The sequence below is a fragment of the Dermacentor albipictus genome, chromosome 3, assembly GCF_038994185.2.
Source record: "Dermacentor albipictus isolate Rhodes 1998 colony chromosome 3, USDA_Dalb.pri_finalv2, whole genome shotgun sequence".
NCBI lineage: Eukaryota > Metazoa > Arthropoda > Arachnida > Ixodida > Ixodidae > Dermacentor > Dermacentor albipictus.
Window position 1 is genome coordinate 144,518,702 of NC_091823.1, and position 15,082 is coordinate 144,533,783.

Genomic DNA, 15,082 nt, shown 5'->3' on the forward strand with positions numbered 1-15,082 from the left:
AGTTCATGATGTACAAGAATAACCTAGCTATTCCTTTAATTTTTATTTATTCAAGCGCCTTCCTGCATATGATGCAGTCACGTGAGCGAACACCGGTAGCACAAGAACTGCAGCTCCTTGATTCGCAGAAATTGCTATAGGAGGCGGCTGCCCACTCGACGCGACATTGCCCGGCTTGCGAAATGCACGCGGGTAAGAACAGTTTATTAAATCGAAATGTTTGAAAATTTTTTTAATGACGCCACTACGCTACACATGTATCGTGACGTTTCTGCTTCTAGAAACAGGCCGCGTTATTCAGAAATCTCTCATTACCTAGTAGTTGCGTCTGATTTCTATTGTGTCGCTCATTGGCAAACAATGTATTGCAGCTCTTGAATTGATGAAGTCAGCGGCCGTCATTCATTTACCGAGTGACCGTGTGGCTCTTCCCACGCCCGATTCGATTATAAGCGCCATTGGCTGAATTGCGTCAACAGCGCGGAGAACAGTCAAAATGCCCCAAGGCAAGGATGGGGGAGCACTAGGAGCCGTTCTCCCCCGGCAAAATGCAGGGCCTTGCTGAAGGTCACCAATTATACAGGTATGCATTGAAATGTGCATTTCAAAGGGCGAACGGAGAGAGAAAAAGATTTCTTATGTGTAGTGTCATGGCGTTCAGTGTGCCGATAAAAGAAGTGGCTGTGGCCATTTGACAACATCGCAAAACTTGTACAGCTGGCTTTCTGAAAACTGTCATTGAATAGAAAGATCACAAGAACAGCACCTATTTCTTTAAACTACTATCTGATGATACTCAGCTCAAATTTTAGGTAATTATTAAATAAAGAAGAATCAATGAATAAACCATAGCCGTTAAGTTGCTCTAGGATTAAACATTTATTGACAGCACAACATTTACTCTTATGATCATTGTTTTCTGTGACAGTTGCTTCTTATTTATTTAACTGAAATGTGCAACACCACAAGTATCTATATAACAAATACCTCGCAATATCGGAATAGGACTGGTCATCTTTCAAAATAAGTCTATTTAACAGTCAACATAGAGTCAACCGCAGTTTCACGATGACAATCTTCGAACTTGTCACCTATTTTCCCCTGAGAACCTTCGCCCAGCACAACTGTACAAAATATGAAGAGAAACAATTTATTTTGTGGCATGTTTTGGGAACCTATATCCATACAACGCAGGTAGTAGTTTCTGACTTCTTAGTCGACCATCGTTTTAGCATGAACTGGTTTCTGTCCAGCAATAGCAACATGTTCTTTACAGCCATTACAGCGACAACTTGTGAAATACAATTTTATTGATTTGAACTTAGGTAAATGAGTTCCTAAATAACTTCAGCTGCTTCATGGAGCGAACGTCATTCGAACAAACATTTTTTTCTGCTGTTTTACATGGCTACGAAACTATTCTAGGACATTGCCAGTTTAATGTCCCAACTGTAGAAATGAAAAAAAAATGGTGCAAGTGGATAACATTGACACCAGCGGTATAGCACGACAACGTTGTTAATTATTTTGGACAGACTTTGCTTTGCAGTCGCTTGAATAAACCGTATGCGACTCCTGACATATAGCATTATAGTTCTTTTCGCATTCAGTCAATGTTGTATCGACAGTTTGGTCCCACACATACATTTTGCACAAGTCCATGCCTGCAAATGAAAAATGACGCTCATTAGAAAAAAGAAATCACGCCCACTCCTACCAAACTTGCAAAATATGCTAAAGGAGTTACGCAAAACGCTAAATATACTACACCCGCTCTCTGTTTGCAAGAAGGCAAACAACATGTAAAATATAATTGTTCTAGAAACCGAAGTGTGGAAGGCGCTTTGTACTGAAAGCCACATACGGCGCTACCACACATTTTCTTCCCTTAAGCGCTCTACTACTCCTTAAAATATGTGCTATTGATATACGAATTTTAGCCGTTTTCTGACCCTTCCTTCGACTTTTCCACTGCTGCTGCTGCTGCTGTTGTGACTGCTGCTCTTTGAACGGTTGGTGGCTCACCGCGTCGGTGGGCGGTTCAGAGCGTGCATATACGTTGCAGGAGCGTGACAGAGAAGAAAGATATTCCAGGAACTCGTTTGGACTGCAACCACGTCGAATGTGCAGAATGGCCTGTGGATATCCCGGGTCGTCGCGGCATTAGCCTCTTGACAGCTGTAATGATCCGAGACTCCCGGCAAGCGCTTACCGTTCTACCAACGTGCTAGTCCAGAGGGAAGATAGATAGAATGGAGGAGAGGAGGGGGAGAGGGGAATGGTATGTGTAGAGCCGACGCAGTCGCTCGCGGTTCCCATACAAAAAAAAGGATCCCCCTTTTTTGTTGAAGTGGCAACTTAACGAGGTAAGAATGTTCCACGGCCTGTTCTAAGATTTTGGTGGACTCGACACCAACGAGGAACATTCGCCTCTGGATAATGACGAAGCGCCGCTGATTAGGCCATGCTCCATCATACGGCCGTGATAAAAATTCACTGCCAGCTGACGCAGTGGCAAGCAGCAGGTCTCCTCGGCAAGATAGCCTCCAATATACCCATATGAGTACAACGTTTTGATGACACGCCGTGAGATCATTGGCTAGAATTGCTGCTCGAAGCCAAGATTGAGTTCGTGGAAGTTATGCTTGCCATTACGACAAACGCTCTCGCTAAGTTAGCGTTTGTGCTTGCTGGAAGGAACAGCGACAGTTCGCGCGTAGACATAAGCCACCGAACTGAATTCGCGCAGCATAATGAATCTGACAGCGTTACACAGTCAAAGTTCGCACGTATATATCTGCACTTCAGGACAGCAGCGACGCGCATCGAAATGCACGAAGAGCGAAAGCGAATTACCCGGCAGTGTCGACCATCGCGGTATTTCATGTACACAGTATATCAGTGCAGTATCAACACAGGAAAAAATAAGTAAATTTTTCATAACGCTGACGTACCGTTCTTTCACAAAGTAATAAGTCTTAAAGAATGCATTTGTAGTGGCTAGATCACCTTGAAGGCTCTCAAAACGCTTCCGATATCTTCACGGAGCACAGAAAAGTGCCGCAGTGCTTTTAGAACTAATAAATTGCTTATAAAGCACTTCAAGTCCACAGTATGGACTGCGATGAAGGTGGGCTGAGGGGGAGGTCATTTGTCGTGTTCGCATTCAGTTTATTAGCCAGTGACCAGGAATTGCTCTTATTTGATTTGCCCATTGTAAAAGCCACGTATAATAGTTTGCCATCACTTCCATAAATCTCTTCCGAATGTGCAATTTACTGCCCAAAAACGCAATTTTTGCTGCTTCAAAAGCTGTTGAGAAACGGCATTGGTCCGTAGCATCGCTACGAGCAGTGGTTTGCTTAGCAGAAACAAACTAGCACATCTTCCAATATATCCGTCTTCAAACTGTTTTATGAAATACATTAACGTTTTAACGGGGACTAGTTTGTTCTTGTTTGGATTGTTGGTTAAGGTGTTTGCTACGTTGGTTAAGGTGTTTGCTACAGGCGGGTGTTGCCCGGCAGTCTAGGCCGGCTTTTGCCCCACCTGTGAATCTCGTCCCAGGTCAGGAATAATTTGCTATTGTGGACAAGTTTGGTGTCGCGTAGATATGCTAGTAGAAGTCCATAAGACTTCCTTACGAGCTTTCTTCAGTCTTTTCGGGAACATTATGTGTTGCATGAACGCTTCAGAAAAAATGTGTTGATTGGAGGTTGTTAATTACCGGCTTCATTGCAGCATTGGGACCCCATTCGGTCATAATGTTTTTCCCTGTCTGAAATTCATTGACATTCTCTGCAAAATGAATAGGTAGCTAGCAAATGTTTGAAAACCAATTCTTGATTGCAGGTTGATCGCTTCCTTTTTCTATTAAATAGCACACCTTCAAATCATTTAAGCCCTTTCACAACACAGGACTTGTGAGGTAGGATTAAAGGCGACCGAAAATGGCCACGCTGCATCCTTTTAAATCTAGTCGCTAATGGGTGCTGTTACTGTTGTTGACCTTCAGAGCACTTCTTTCCCATACCACGCACTTTTTCCTTCTCACAAGTACCAACAAGGAAAGGGATCCAATGGCAGACCAAATTGTAAACATTGCTTAAGAAATGCGTGATTAACGGCAGCCACTTGCGAAAACATTTCTCAGGATGATCACAACAGGGAGTTTCGAAGTGCAGCTGTAGAGTCCGCCAACACGGCAGTGTTTCGTAAAAGGGGCTGTTTCAGTGAGCGCAGCGCAACTGCTATAGCCCGAATATTTGTGATATGTGAACATCGCTGGGTAGTCTAAGAGGCCTGACACATTGCCTCAAGCGAAGGGATCCAAAACGAAGCAGCGCTGTCACTTCAAACCAGCCTGACCAACCTGTACATTTACACCGTGCATGTAATCTTGATAAGTAGTGTCTAGGTGCTTAAACAACAAAGAGTGTGCCTCTAAAGGTGTGAAGTGTTCGTAGGGTAACCTAAGGATGTGGTGATCATAAATGTTGTCCTCTAAAAACGAACCCACCTGTTTCCTCTGTTTCATATGATTAATTCCAATGTCACATGGAGTACGTGATGCCGCATAAGAGTGATAATGAAGTGTAGCGCTCTCTTCCGTAGAAGGGCTTTGCCAGGGATGGACTGCGTCGTAGGAGCTGGGTCGGAAACGCTTGAGAGGATAAAATACGAAACGACAGACTGAGTCTCGCACATAACTTTGTTGGTTGACTCTAACTTCACGTTCACGCTGCAATGACCAATCGCATGACATTCCGATTGTCACCGATGCCTTTGTTGTAAATTCCGTGCGGATTAACTCAGCTCATCCACAGGAAGGGCTCGAACTTGTCTTTTAATTGATAGTTTTACATAAACGTCCGTAAAACAGACCGAGGAGATTTCAAGAATACCAATGCTTTTTTGCAAAGCTTCAGGGAGATCGCACATCTCTAAAGTAGCCCTAGTGCTAGAGTCTCTACAAAGCGGACATGGCTTCACTGCTCCTCAGATTCAATTCGGCTTTTGGAACATGCGCTCTAAATCAATGAAAACGTAACCATATTGCAATCGGTCAAAAGGAAATTCCGAGTTTTCCTCAAAGTAGCGCCCGTCTGTTCAGGTAATGTACTTTAGGTAAACTGCCTCTGCAGAAGGAAGTGCTATATATGGACCGGTCAGCTAAAAATATTTCTTCAAGGTAGTAAAAGAAGAAATAATTCGTATGTAAAAAATGCGTGCGGGAATGAGCTATCGTAGGCTATTAGTTCCATTGGCATGACCAGCACACACGACAACCTACTAACGAACCTTTAGTGTTCTTCATACAGGTTAGGTTAATTTACTATAGAAAAGAAAGCTAACTGCAACAAGATCAGGAAAGCTCCTCTGACAGTACTTTTCACCTGAAGCATGGTGGAACTGGTTAAGTGTACCAGCTGCATTATTATATGTTGTTTCAACTGATTTTAAAGAACTAGCTTCTGCAGAACAGCGCATTTCAACCAATCCAGGTAGATTTCAGGAAAAAGTAAGAATTGCCTGCTCCACAAATTGCCAAGTCCAAATACTTGATGAAGAAATGTTCAATAAGTGATCGATGTACTCATTCGCATAGGCCGCATGTTGAAACTAGGAAGCCAAACCTGAACAGAAAACATCTATGCTTAACAGACCTAGACAAAGTAGGTTCCTAATTGGACTGATACCAAAATTTTTGAAGAAAGGCAGCATGTGTTTGTAAATATACAGATTTACAATATATGATGCAGCCTCAGGTTACAACCCATGACATCAGCGCCGTTTGCTCTCCTAGCGGCTGCATTCCAACTTCGAGGGTCGCCCGCAAGAGCCACTGCGCAGCCTTTTGCCTTACAGCGTTTGCTACTGGTGCTAAGGTTTAAATGGCGGCGCGCATGCCTTCGTCATCCGACCAGCCTGGTACAAAACATTATTGCGTAGTTTAGACCCATAACATCCGTGATCAGACGAAGCAGCGTGACCTGCCTGTAAAATTCTGGTCATCCCAGGGAAATTCATAGATTAGACAGAGACCATTGTGTAGGAAGAGTGAAATTGCACGTTTTTCCTTTTGCTTGCCTTCCTATCATTCGAGTCGTGTCGTTAATCTAGCGGTCTGGAAGTGTACTCCAGGATCGTTATAAAGCAATGACATCAATAAAGATTACAAACAGCAATAAAGATTTGTGAGCCTATAGGGGCACGTTCACTAAATGCTGGGCCTTTTCCGGATGAAGCATGCTGGAAGTCCAGCTGACGAGAAAGATTGTCGTGGTTTCGGATACAATGCGCTCACTTCAAAACCCTGTAATTTCGATAGTGTGTATTCGTCGCACTGATCAGGGCAAGTATGAAGTGTCGAGATCTGTATCGGCGGCTTGTAAGGCGGCAGTTGTCGCACGACATCAATGGTAGCAAATAGAAGTGGCAGTTGTGCGCTGCTTATCATTAAACACTTAGTTTTGTCTGTTTTCGCACGTTTTTTTTTTCTTTAGGATCTGCGATATTAAGATATACCCAACGCAAAAAATAAATATACGTTAACAGCCTGGTAAACTTGTGACATCTGCCGTTCCCCAATGAAGAGTTTTCGAATATAATGAACTCAAGGCCGTGAGTGAATGCAAGCCATCTGAGGTTGTGATTTTTTAACACACTCATTCACGTGAAACTTGCACGATAGAAATTTTAATGAAACAGTTGCCTTGTTCAACCTCAATACAATATAGATCATGTGTACACGTTGTATATAGCTTTTGAAATTGGTCTCACAATGCAACATGTATTTGTTTCTTAGGGTGGCTAGCATAAAAAAAAAAGAAAGTGTTCCCTTGAATGTACGTACACGTACCAAATATATTGAAGGACATTTACGAGAACAGGAAGCTTATCAGTATCGTAAAATGTGTACTCGTTTTCAGTTTAGCATATTTCTGAGCACATTAGCTTCTGTTGATTGAAGTGACGTTTACCTCAATTTCGAAGTTGCAAGATACCTAGTTGCTGATCAGGGGAACATTCTTTAATCACGTCTTAGGTTCGCATTTAGTTGGATATTTTACATCATAAGCACAGCACACGTTCGTATTTCGTAAACTTCCCGCAGCAAGAAAAGTATGCTGCGTCAAACTGTTTTAAAAAAACGGCACTAGGGTCTGCACATTGCTGTTTCCAAAGCAGTTCTCATAGTACAGCTCGAAATACAGCACGGCCGTCAAGAGCAATAAGAGAAAGAAAGAGCATGCAGCTGTATTGCGCAGAAACTACAGTCGGTACTCCGCAACGACTACCCAGGCGATGTTTTCAAATAAGGAAGCGCTTCTGGTTGTATGGATGGATGCATGTTATGAGCGTCCCCGTTGTAACGGGGTGATGGGTTGCGCCACCATGGCTCTTGCTATTATACTGCCTAATGCCCTACCCAAGTTAAAAAAAATCAAAAATAGAAAACAACTATGAACTCCCGCAACCACATTTTCTGACCCCCTGTTGTGAACTTTGAATTTGGCACGTCCCCGTTTTTTGTCGTTTCCCTACTTTTCTTCCGCCATTATTGCGATCACCTCTTAGTAATTTCTATTGGGGACGTGTTCACTTTTCCCCTCCTCTCGCTGAAACAGGCGCTGTTTACACAGGCACACCAGCGCCACTTTGCCGTAGTTGCCGAGTCTATAAACGGTATCCTCGCCTTCACGACGCAACACCTGTTTAAATTACCCTCGTTTTCTACTTTCAGCAACCAGTGAAACTGCGAAATAACCATTTCTTCTGCTCACAACCGCAACTCCTCATAGTTGCTCATCATGTGCGCTAGTGTACATACTCGCAATCCTCACGCAAGCAATGAAAGGTAGAAGAATGTCCGGGCTTCGCTCGCGAGCTGACTGCGTGGAGCGATGCGTTCATTTGCTTCATCCTTTATAGCTCGCAGACAATTATCTATGGGTACGTAGTCAAAGAGGAGGAAACGTTGGGCACGCGCCATACCTGCGATGTTGTTATTCCACATAAGCTTCGCTTACAATGCGACAGTGCTAAAAAGAACACAAACGACACCCTTCAAGTGGGTTTACTGAAGGAAGCTAGGCACAACGCTTGGCGTCATGCTGCCGCACGTCGGCGATGAAGACAGCTAAGACGTCGCAGCCTACCTCCAGCGTGCCGAACAAGCTATCTCACCTGTCTGCGCACCAAGAAGCAGCAAAATACCAAATCTCGACATTATATATTATAACCTTCGCCGAGGCTATGTGGAGTACCTTCCCGGCGCCTGTGTTTGATTTTGGTTGCCGATACGTCGACGGGGACTATGCAAAAAAGTTTTGCGATGCTATTTCGTGAAGTGCAAATTTCTCTGGCGTATTGGTGCACTGGAGTATCTGGTGATTCCATACATTATTACGCAATCACAGCGGTGCTGCGCACTGTCTGCAGTGGTTCGTGTTGAGAAGCTTAAGAGGTTTCATGTGCGCTATAAACAACCTACTGGGAAAATTTAAATTCTTACTTGCTTTGTTAGGTTCCTTTATTGTGTGCCCTTTTTGTTTCACGTTCTCTTGGTACGAGCGAGACATTTGCCACTAAGACGGTAGCGACGACACGTGCACATCGTCCTTGTTTTCCGACGACCGTTTTTATCAGCTAGCAGACGTTAGAAAGTCGTCGCTCGATGCGAGATGCGCCTTCCTTTATGCTAACTTTCTCTAATGTTATCGTTAATTTAAAAGCAAACGATTCTTTGTCGAGTTAGATTCCATGTGAGAGAGTGAATGGACGCGTATACTTTTGAACGCACGTGAGCACCACCGATTGATATGGACCTGTAAACCCGATTTCGACGAGCGATGGCTGTGTTCACTGCTATTGTTGTCTTGTGTGTTCTTGGTCTTCAGGGGAACAAGATCACTCATTAATGCGCTAAATCCCAAAATGGCGTTATTGGAAGTACAATTCTTTGCCATAGCTACAACCTGACAATCAATTCAGTTAATTTTCGAGGGATTCTGGGCGACACCTTAATGCTATAAACAAAGCTATATTATGAAGGCCGTTCAAAAAAATATTCCTGAATGAACCATACTCGAGGGATAGTTAATTGAGTATGTTACCAGCTTAACTTTATTGCTTAGAAGAACTTTGTCTGGGCCTAGTTGGTGCGTAATTGACAAATATTTTTCAAAGCGCGAACAACGAACACAGAACAAAAGGAATGTCCTGTGAATAAAATATATTTGTCAATTATCTTTATCTTTCGTAGATTTTGTAAAAGCCTTCAATTCAGTAGGGATACCAGCCGACTTTTACATACGGTGTAACCGAATTGTATGATAAGCATGCGTAAAAATTGCCTAAAGTTACTAGAGTCTGTATACAAGGCGTCCAAACTGGCATCCACGAAGCCTTAAATGAAGCCGGAATTATTTATGTGACTAAACAAAAATGTTTATTGTGCAAAAGCTAACAGACGGCCTATAGTTTTTCATTTCTGACAGCCAATAATTGAACAATAGGATTAAGAAACATTTTATTTGTTGTTGCAGTAATAGACAAGTCGATTTGAGCGTTTTCATCATAGTAAAGGATGTCGGAATAGTGTTTCGATCAGGCTACAAATCACACGTTCTCCGAAGGCAAAACTCTCGCGAAATATAGCAAAATACAATCTGACTACGCTCACAGCGCGCGTGATAGCGCCGCCATCAAACCGCCTCATTGGGAAAGCAAGCTGTTCATCTCCATAGCCGCCATTATGGGCAACAACTTTCTTAGTTGTTGGCGCGAAATAATAAGCAAGAGCTGTGGGTGGCTCGGGGGAAAACATGAGTGTTCTTATCGTTTCTGATCAGCCCAGTATTACAACTAACAAATCTCTGACTTCCTCACTCAGACTGTTTGATGGTGATGCTATCCTGCGAATGCGGGCACGTAGTGACGTGGTGCCTTTCATGTTTCGCAGGATTTCTTTTTTCGCCACTAATCATCATCGTCTATTTTTATGAATACTGCCGAAAAAAGGCCTCTGGCAGTGATCTCCAATTACACGTGTCTTGCGCTAGCTGGTTCCGTATTATGCCTGCAAATTTTCTCATTTTATACCCTCACCTAAATTCCTCCCAACCTCGACTTCGTATTTCATTGGCACTTATGCCAATCTAATACACAACCGATCAACTGCTCTACGCTTTAGATGCCCTGCCTAGCTCCATTTATTTCCTCCGAATGTCAATTGGAATTTTCACTACACCCGCTCGTTCTCTCATCCACACCACCATCTTCCTGTCACTTGACGTCACGCCAAACGCCTTTCGTTCCTTGGATCGTTGCGCGGTCTTTCACTTATTGTGAAGCTTTTGTTAGCCTCTATGAATAAGCCTTATAGATTAATACCGGTAGAATGCACTGATTGTATCTTTTTTACAACAATGGTGGTAAACAGCCGGTATTTATTTCGTAATGCATGTCATATGCGCTCCAAGCCAAGTTTATACAAAAAAAAAATTATTTCACATGATCAGGACCTTCTATGAATAATTGACCTGATCAACGCACCCTTGGACATACTCGAGAGGTTCACTGCCAATGACAAACTCTTGTTGTCTTGCCCAGCTATTTAAAATTAGCTTTACATTATCATAATAATTGTCGTCCCTACCGCGATACTTTCTTGGCGAAAATCTTCAATGTTCTTCTCATTCAGCTCCCAATTTTCTGAACAAGACCATGTCATCTGGTGAGCGCAGATTTGAGGTCATATTTTCCCTGTTGATCTTTACTTCTTACCCCTGCCAACTTCAATACTTCTAAGCATTCAATCACCCGCGTGGTTGCTCTGTGGCTATGGTGTTGAGCTACTGAGCACGAGGTCGCGCGATCGAAACCCGGCCGCGGCGGCCGCATTTAGATGGGGGCGAATTGCGAAAACACCCGTCTACTTAGATTTAAGTGCACCTTAAAGAACCCCAGGTGGTCGAAATTTCCGGAGTCCTCCACTACGGCCTGCCTCATAATCAGAAAGTGGTTTTGGCACGTTAAACCCTATAATATAATTTTTTAAGCGTGCTATGAGTATAGTTCTATAGAAATTGTGTATCCTTGCCTGACGCCCTTCTTAATCCTTATTTTCCTGTTTGTCTTGCACTTAATTAAAGTAGTTGCGGAGTCTTCACACATATTTGCTAATATATTCACGTATGCTTTCTGTACATCTTGATAAGGCAATGCATCTGTGATTGATCAACGCGCAATATTTGTTTCGCGGGAGAGATTTAAATTATGTATCTTGGAAGTTTTCTTGGAACACCATAAATGAAATCTCACCAATTACAGCAGTAATTAGACACTTCTGTAAATACTTATATAACAAGGTCCATGTCAATTATACAACAAGTGACTGTTTCTCAACAGTACTCCTAACACTATTCACTCTGTTTTATTCGCAAAGCTTGATTCGTCTTTCATTAATGTTTTGTGCACGATTAATGGGACAGCCTGTACACAATAATATCAACCAATAACATTTTTCACAGAAGTTGGGGTCGAAATTTGAGATCTTCCTTTGCTTTCACGATGTAGTATTAGGAAACTAACGATGCCAACGGCAGAATCAAGAGTAGAAGTGTCTACGACATAACTGCTGTAATATATACGAAAGAGACCCCGAGACAACGACTACATGTTCAGCCACAGCTGATGCCCCAACGAATAATCAATGGCGCCATTCTTATGATATGTCGTGAACAATTTCAGCCATTTTTGTACAATACAGCGCACTCACCTCCGAGGTTAAATGTAAGAACACCGCACTTCTCTGTGTCGCTCGCAAACTTTAGCGTGTAGTCCTGCCCAGTTCCACCTAAGTACAAATAGATTATGCATATATTACGGCAACCAACATTACAAATGAACAACTGCAGCTGCACAGAAACAAGTGAACATACTACGTTTCAGAGTGTCAGACATGAACAGTTAGCCTATATAGCTGTTGCGGGCCTGAAACGAACGTGGTTTTCATAAAAAAAGCACAGCTTATCGCCGACATTTATTTCAGCGCTTATTTCGCGAACAATGTCTGTAAACTCACATGTTATACATCCATACCCATATCTGAGACGATCGCTGCAGTTTTCACCAGCCGTAAACAGCTTCATCATTGCATGCGATCTTTAGTCCATGAGAGCATAGACAAAGTGCCTAGGTTTTGCGGCATTTACTGCACGTAATAATAATTTAGGACACTAAAGTGTTGAATGAAATAGGGCAGAGGTTTTATGGTTTTGAAAAACTTCGGCACATCCACGTATGGTACCTGTCAAATAGATTTACCAGTGTCGGTGCCTTCGATGAACAGTCGTTGACACAAAAGTAAACATTCAAGTAGATGTATACCGGACTGCGGCATTGTGCGCTTGTTTCGGCCGTTGCTGTGCAAGCTAGGAAATAAAGTTAGGCGAGTTCAGTGGTCAGTCTAACTCGAATCTTCTTTCGTTCTCACCGTAGTCCGGCTCCGTTCACCTATTCAAGGCACACGATGCCTTACGTCACTGCGTCTGTCATCGCGAAAACTTATAATGGGGCGAGCAGCTATAGGTGCGCCTTCTGTCCCGTGCGGCGACGTAGGTTCGCACAGAGTTTCCAATTGCTGGCAATGAAGTAATATTTTCACCTTCTGAGTATTTCCAGATTTTTTTGTCTTTTCGTATTGGGAAAATGAGAGCACGGCAATCCTTAATTAAGAATACATAGCCAGAAATGCGGCATATGAGGTGCGCGAAACGGGGGGTGACCTCTATGAGTGGTCGCTTGATTGGTGCTTCTTGACTTAATGGGCGTATGAGTTTACTAATTCAATTGATGTTTTCCAAGAAAGGTAATTATGAACTAGAATTTGCTTTGCATATGATACTGACTTCTGTTGGAACATCTTTTGAAAAGTTCAATTATGCGGTATTAAAGTTCTGTGTTCCTGGACCCTTTGATTACACTGTGGCCTATTATAACTAACAAACTGACCAGGAACCTAGAACTTTTTAACACTTAGGTGACATTTACCGAAGATGTGCTTAAATGGATCGTTCACATGCATCGATCAATTATTGATTGGCTCTTCAGCTTGTTTGAAATAGTAGATTTGTTTTTCAACTCTGCCATGTATTGAACGACGCGGACCATATGTGCAACCTTGCGGGAAAACATGAGAGGAGAAACAAATATATCTGTTCCTTAATATCGTTCAAAACATGTCGCAGTGTATGTCAGAATTATCCTATATAAGACTTCAGTTAGTTATCTAGTTTGTCGAAAAGCAGCTCCAAGTTTGCCTTTTTCTACGCACCTCGCTTTGATTAAAGTGCAAAACATTCATGCTACATCAATCCCGCCAGCTGCAGTGCGACAGAGCATGACCTTGAAGCTTCGATTCCAGTAATTGTTCGGGGATGCCTCCCAGAAAAGCAGACGAAGACATATTGGAAATATTTCGTAGAAAAACTGTTAAAGTAACGACAAACGCCTTTTCAGTCAACCACACCAGTCAGACTATTCGATCTTTGTCTAAAACTTGAGCAAGATAGGAGTGACGGTAAGCGAAAAACCTTTCTTCTACGATAGTATGCACGAGTTCCATGAAGCTTCATCAATGTGCATATATATATATAAAGCGGTAAAGCGGATATACGAAAGGCAGTGAAGAAGAGAGGACGAAGAGAACGAAGAGCTATGGAGGTCAGACTACGCTACCACCATCACTGATCTGCACTGAATGAACCCATTTTGCCCCATCCCATCCGCCAGATGCGCGACAAGTGTAATCCTCCGCGCGCAAAGTGATTGCAGAAGAGTTCAAAGAGACGATGAACAAAGGCGTCGTTCAAGAGTGGTCGAGCCCATGGACCGCCCCAGTAATCCTGGTTCAAAAAAAGATGGCTCCAGGAGATTCTGTGTGGATTGCAAACGTCTATTCGCAGTGACACAGAAGGTTGTCTATCAGCTACCGCGAATCGAAGACGTCATTGATTGATTAGATGGTGCTTCTTATTTCTCAACACAAGATTGGTGAGCGGGGTATTGACAGATACCTATAACATCCGACGACAAGGAAGAGAGCGCTTTCTTGACTCTAGATGGCCCATCCGAAATTATTGTTATGTCTTTTGGCCTTTGCAATGCTCTTGCTTCATTCAAAATATGTATGGACACAGTACTATGTGGTCTAAGTGCCAGATATGCATGTGTTATCTCGATGATGTTATATTCGGCCGTATGCTTAAAGAACATAACGACAGCTTCAGCCTTGTTCTCGACTGCATCGCAAAAACTGGACTTGTTCTTAACCCCTAAGAAATGACGGTTTGGTAAACGCCAAACACTGGTCCTGAGACACTTAGTCGAAACAATGGCGGAATACCCGATCCTCATAAAATTGAAGCGGTCAGCTTCTTCAAGTCACCGCAGTAAGCACGAGATCTTCGCTCACTCATATGCCTATGTTCGTATTTTCGTCGTTTTGTTCCCCGGTTTCGCGACATCGTTTACCCGTTCTAAGGTATTCTTCTGAAAAATGCGGCCTTCAATAGGGCACCAGAGTTTGACGCATCATTCTCTCACATGAAGTTCACAGTAACGTCAGCCCCCTTCTCGCGCCACTTCCATTGACCTTGCCCGACTGAAGTTCACACGGATGCTTGTGAAATCGGAATAGAAGCGATGGTTGTACAGTGCCACAATGCCGCAGATAACCTGGCCAAATACGCAAGCCGTTGTTGGAGTAAATCTGAACGCAATTATACAGTTACGGAAGAGGAATGCCTTGCAGCTGTTTTCGCCGTACAGAACTTTCGCTGTTGTCGTTATGGTAGGCCATTCAAATTAATCACCGATTAGCAGTCTGCGGCTGGTTGATTTGCGTGATTCCTGTGGTCATCTTTCACGTTGCGCGAGAGGAAGAAGAGAGGACGAAGAAAACGAAGAGCTTTGGAGACCAGACTGCCCTACCGCCATCATTGATCTCCTGTGAATAAATCCATTTTGTTACTCCTTCTCGTAACAATATATATATATATATATATATATATAT

General features: G+C 43.0%; 1 protein-coding gene across 3 annotated transcripts in view; it reads right to left on the reverse strand.

Moving 5' to 3' along the window:
- Positions 1-1,136: 1,136 nt before the first annotated feature.
- LOC135905315 (uncharacterized) overlaps positions 1,137-15,082 on the reverse strand; it is an 87,229-nt gene continuing 73,283 nt past the window's right edge. For 2 of the 3 annotated variants that reach the window (XM_065436346.2, XM_065436342.1), the window contains exons 4-5: positions 11,786-11,863; positions 1,137-1,664 (exon numbers count right to left, since the gene is read on the reverse strand). In XM_065436346.2, coding sequence (XP_065292418.1) covers positions 1,519-1,664; positions 11,786-11,863 — 224 coding nt within the window. In that variant the 3' untranslated portion in view covers positions 1,137-1,518. The remainder of the gene's footprint in view (positions 1,665-11,785; positions 11,864-15,082) is intronic. The other variant, XM_065436345.2, reaches the window with a different exon arrangement.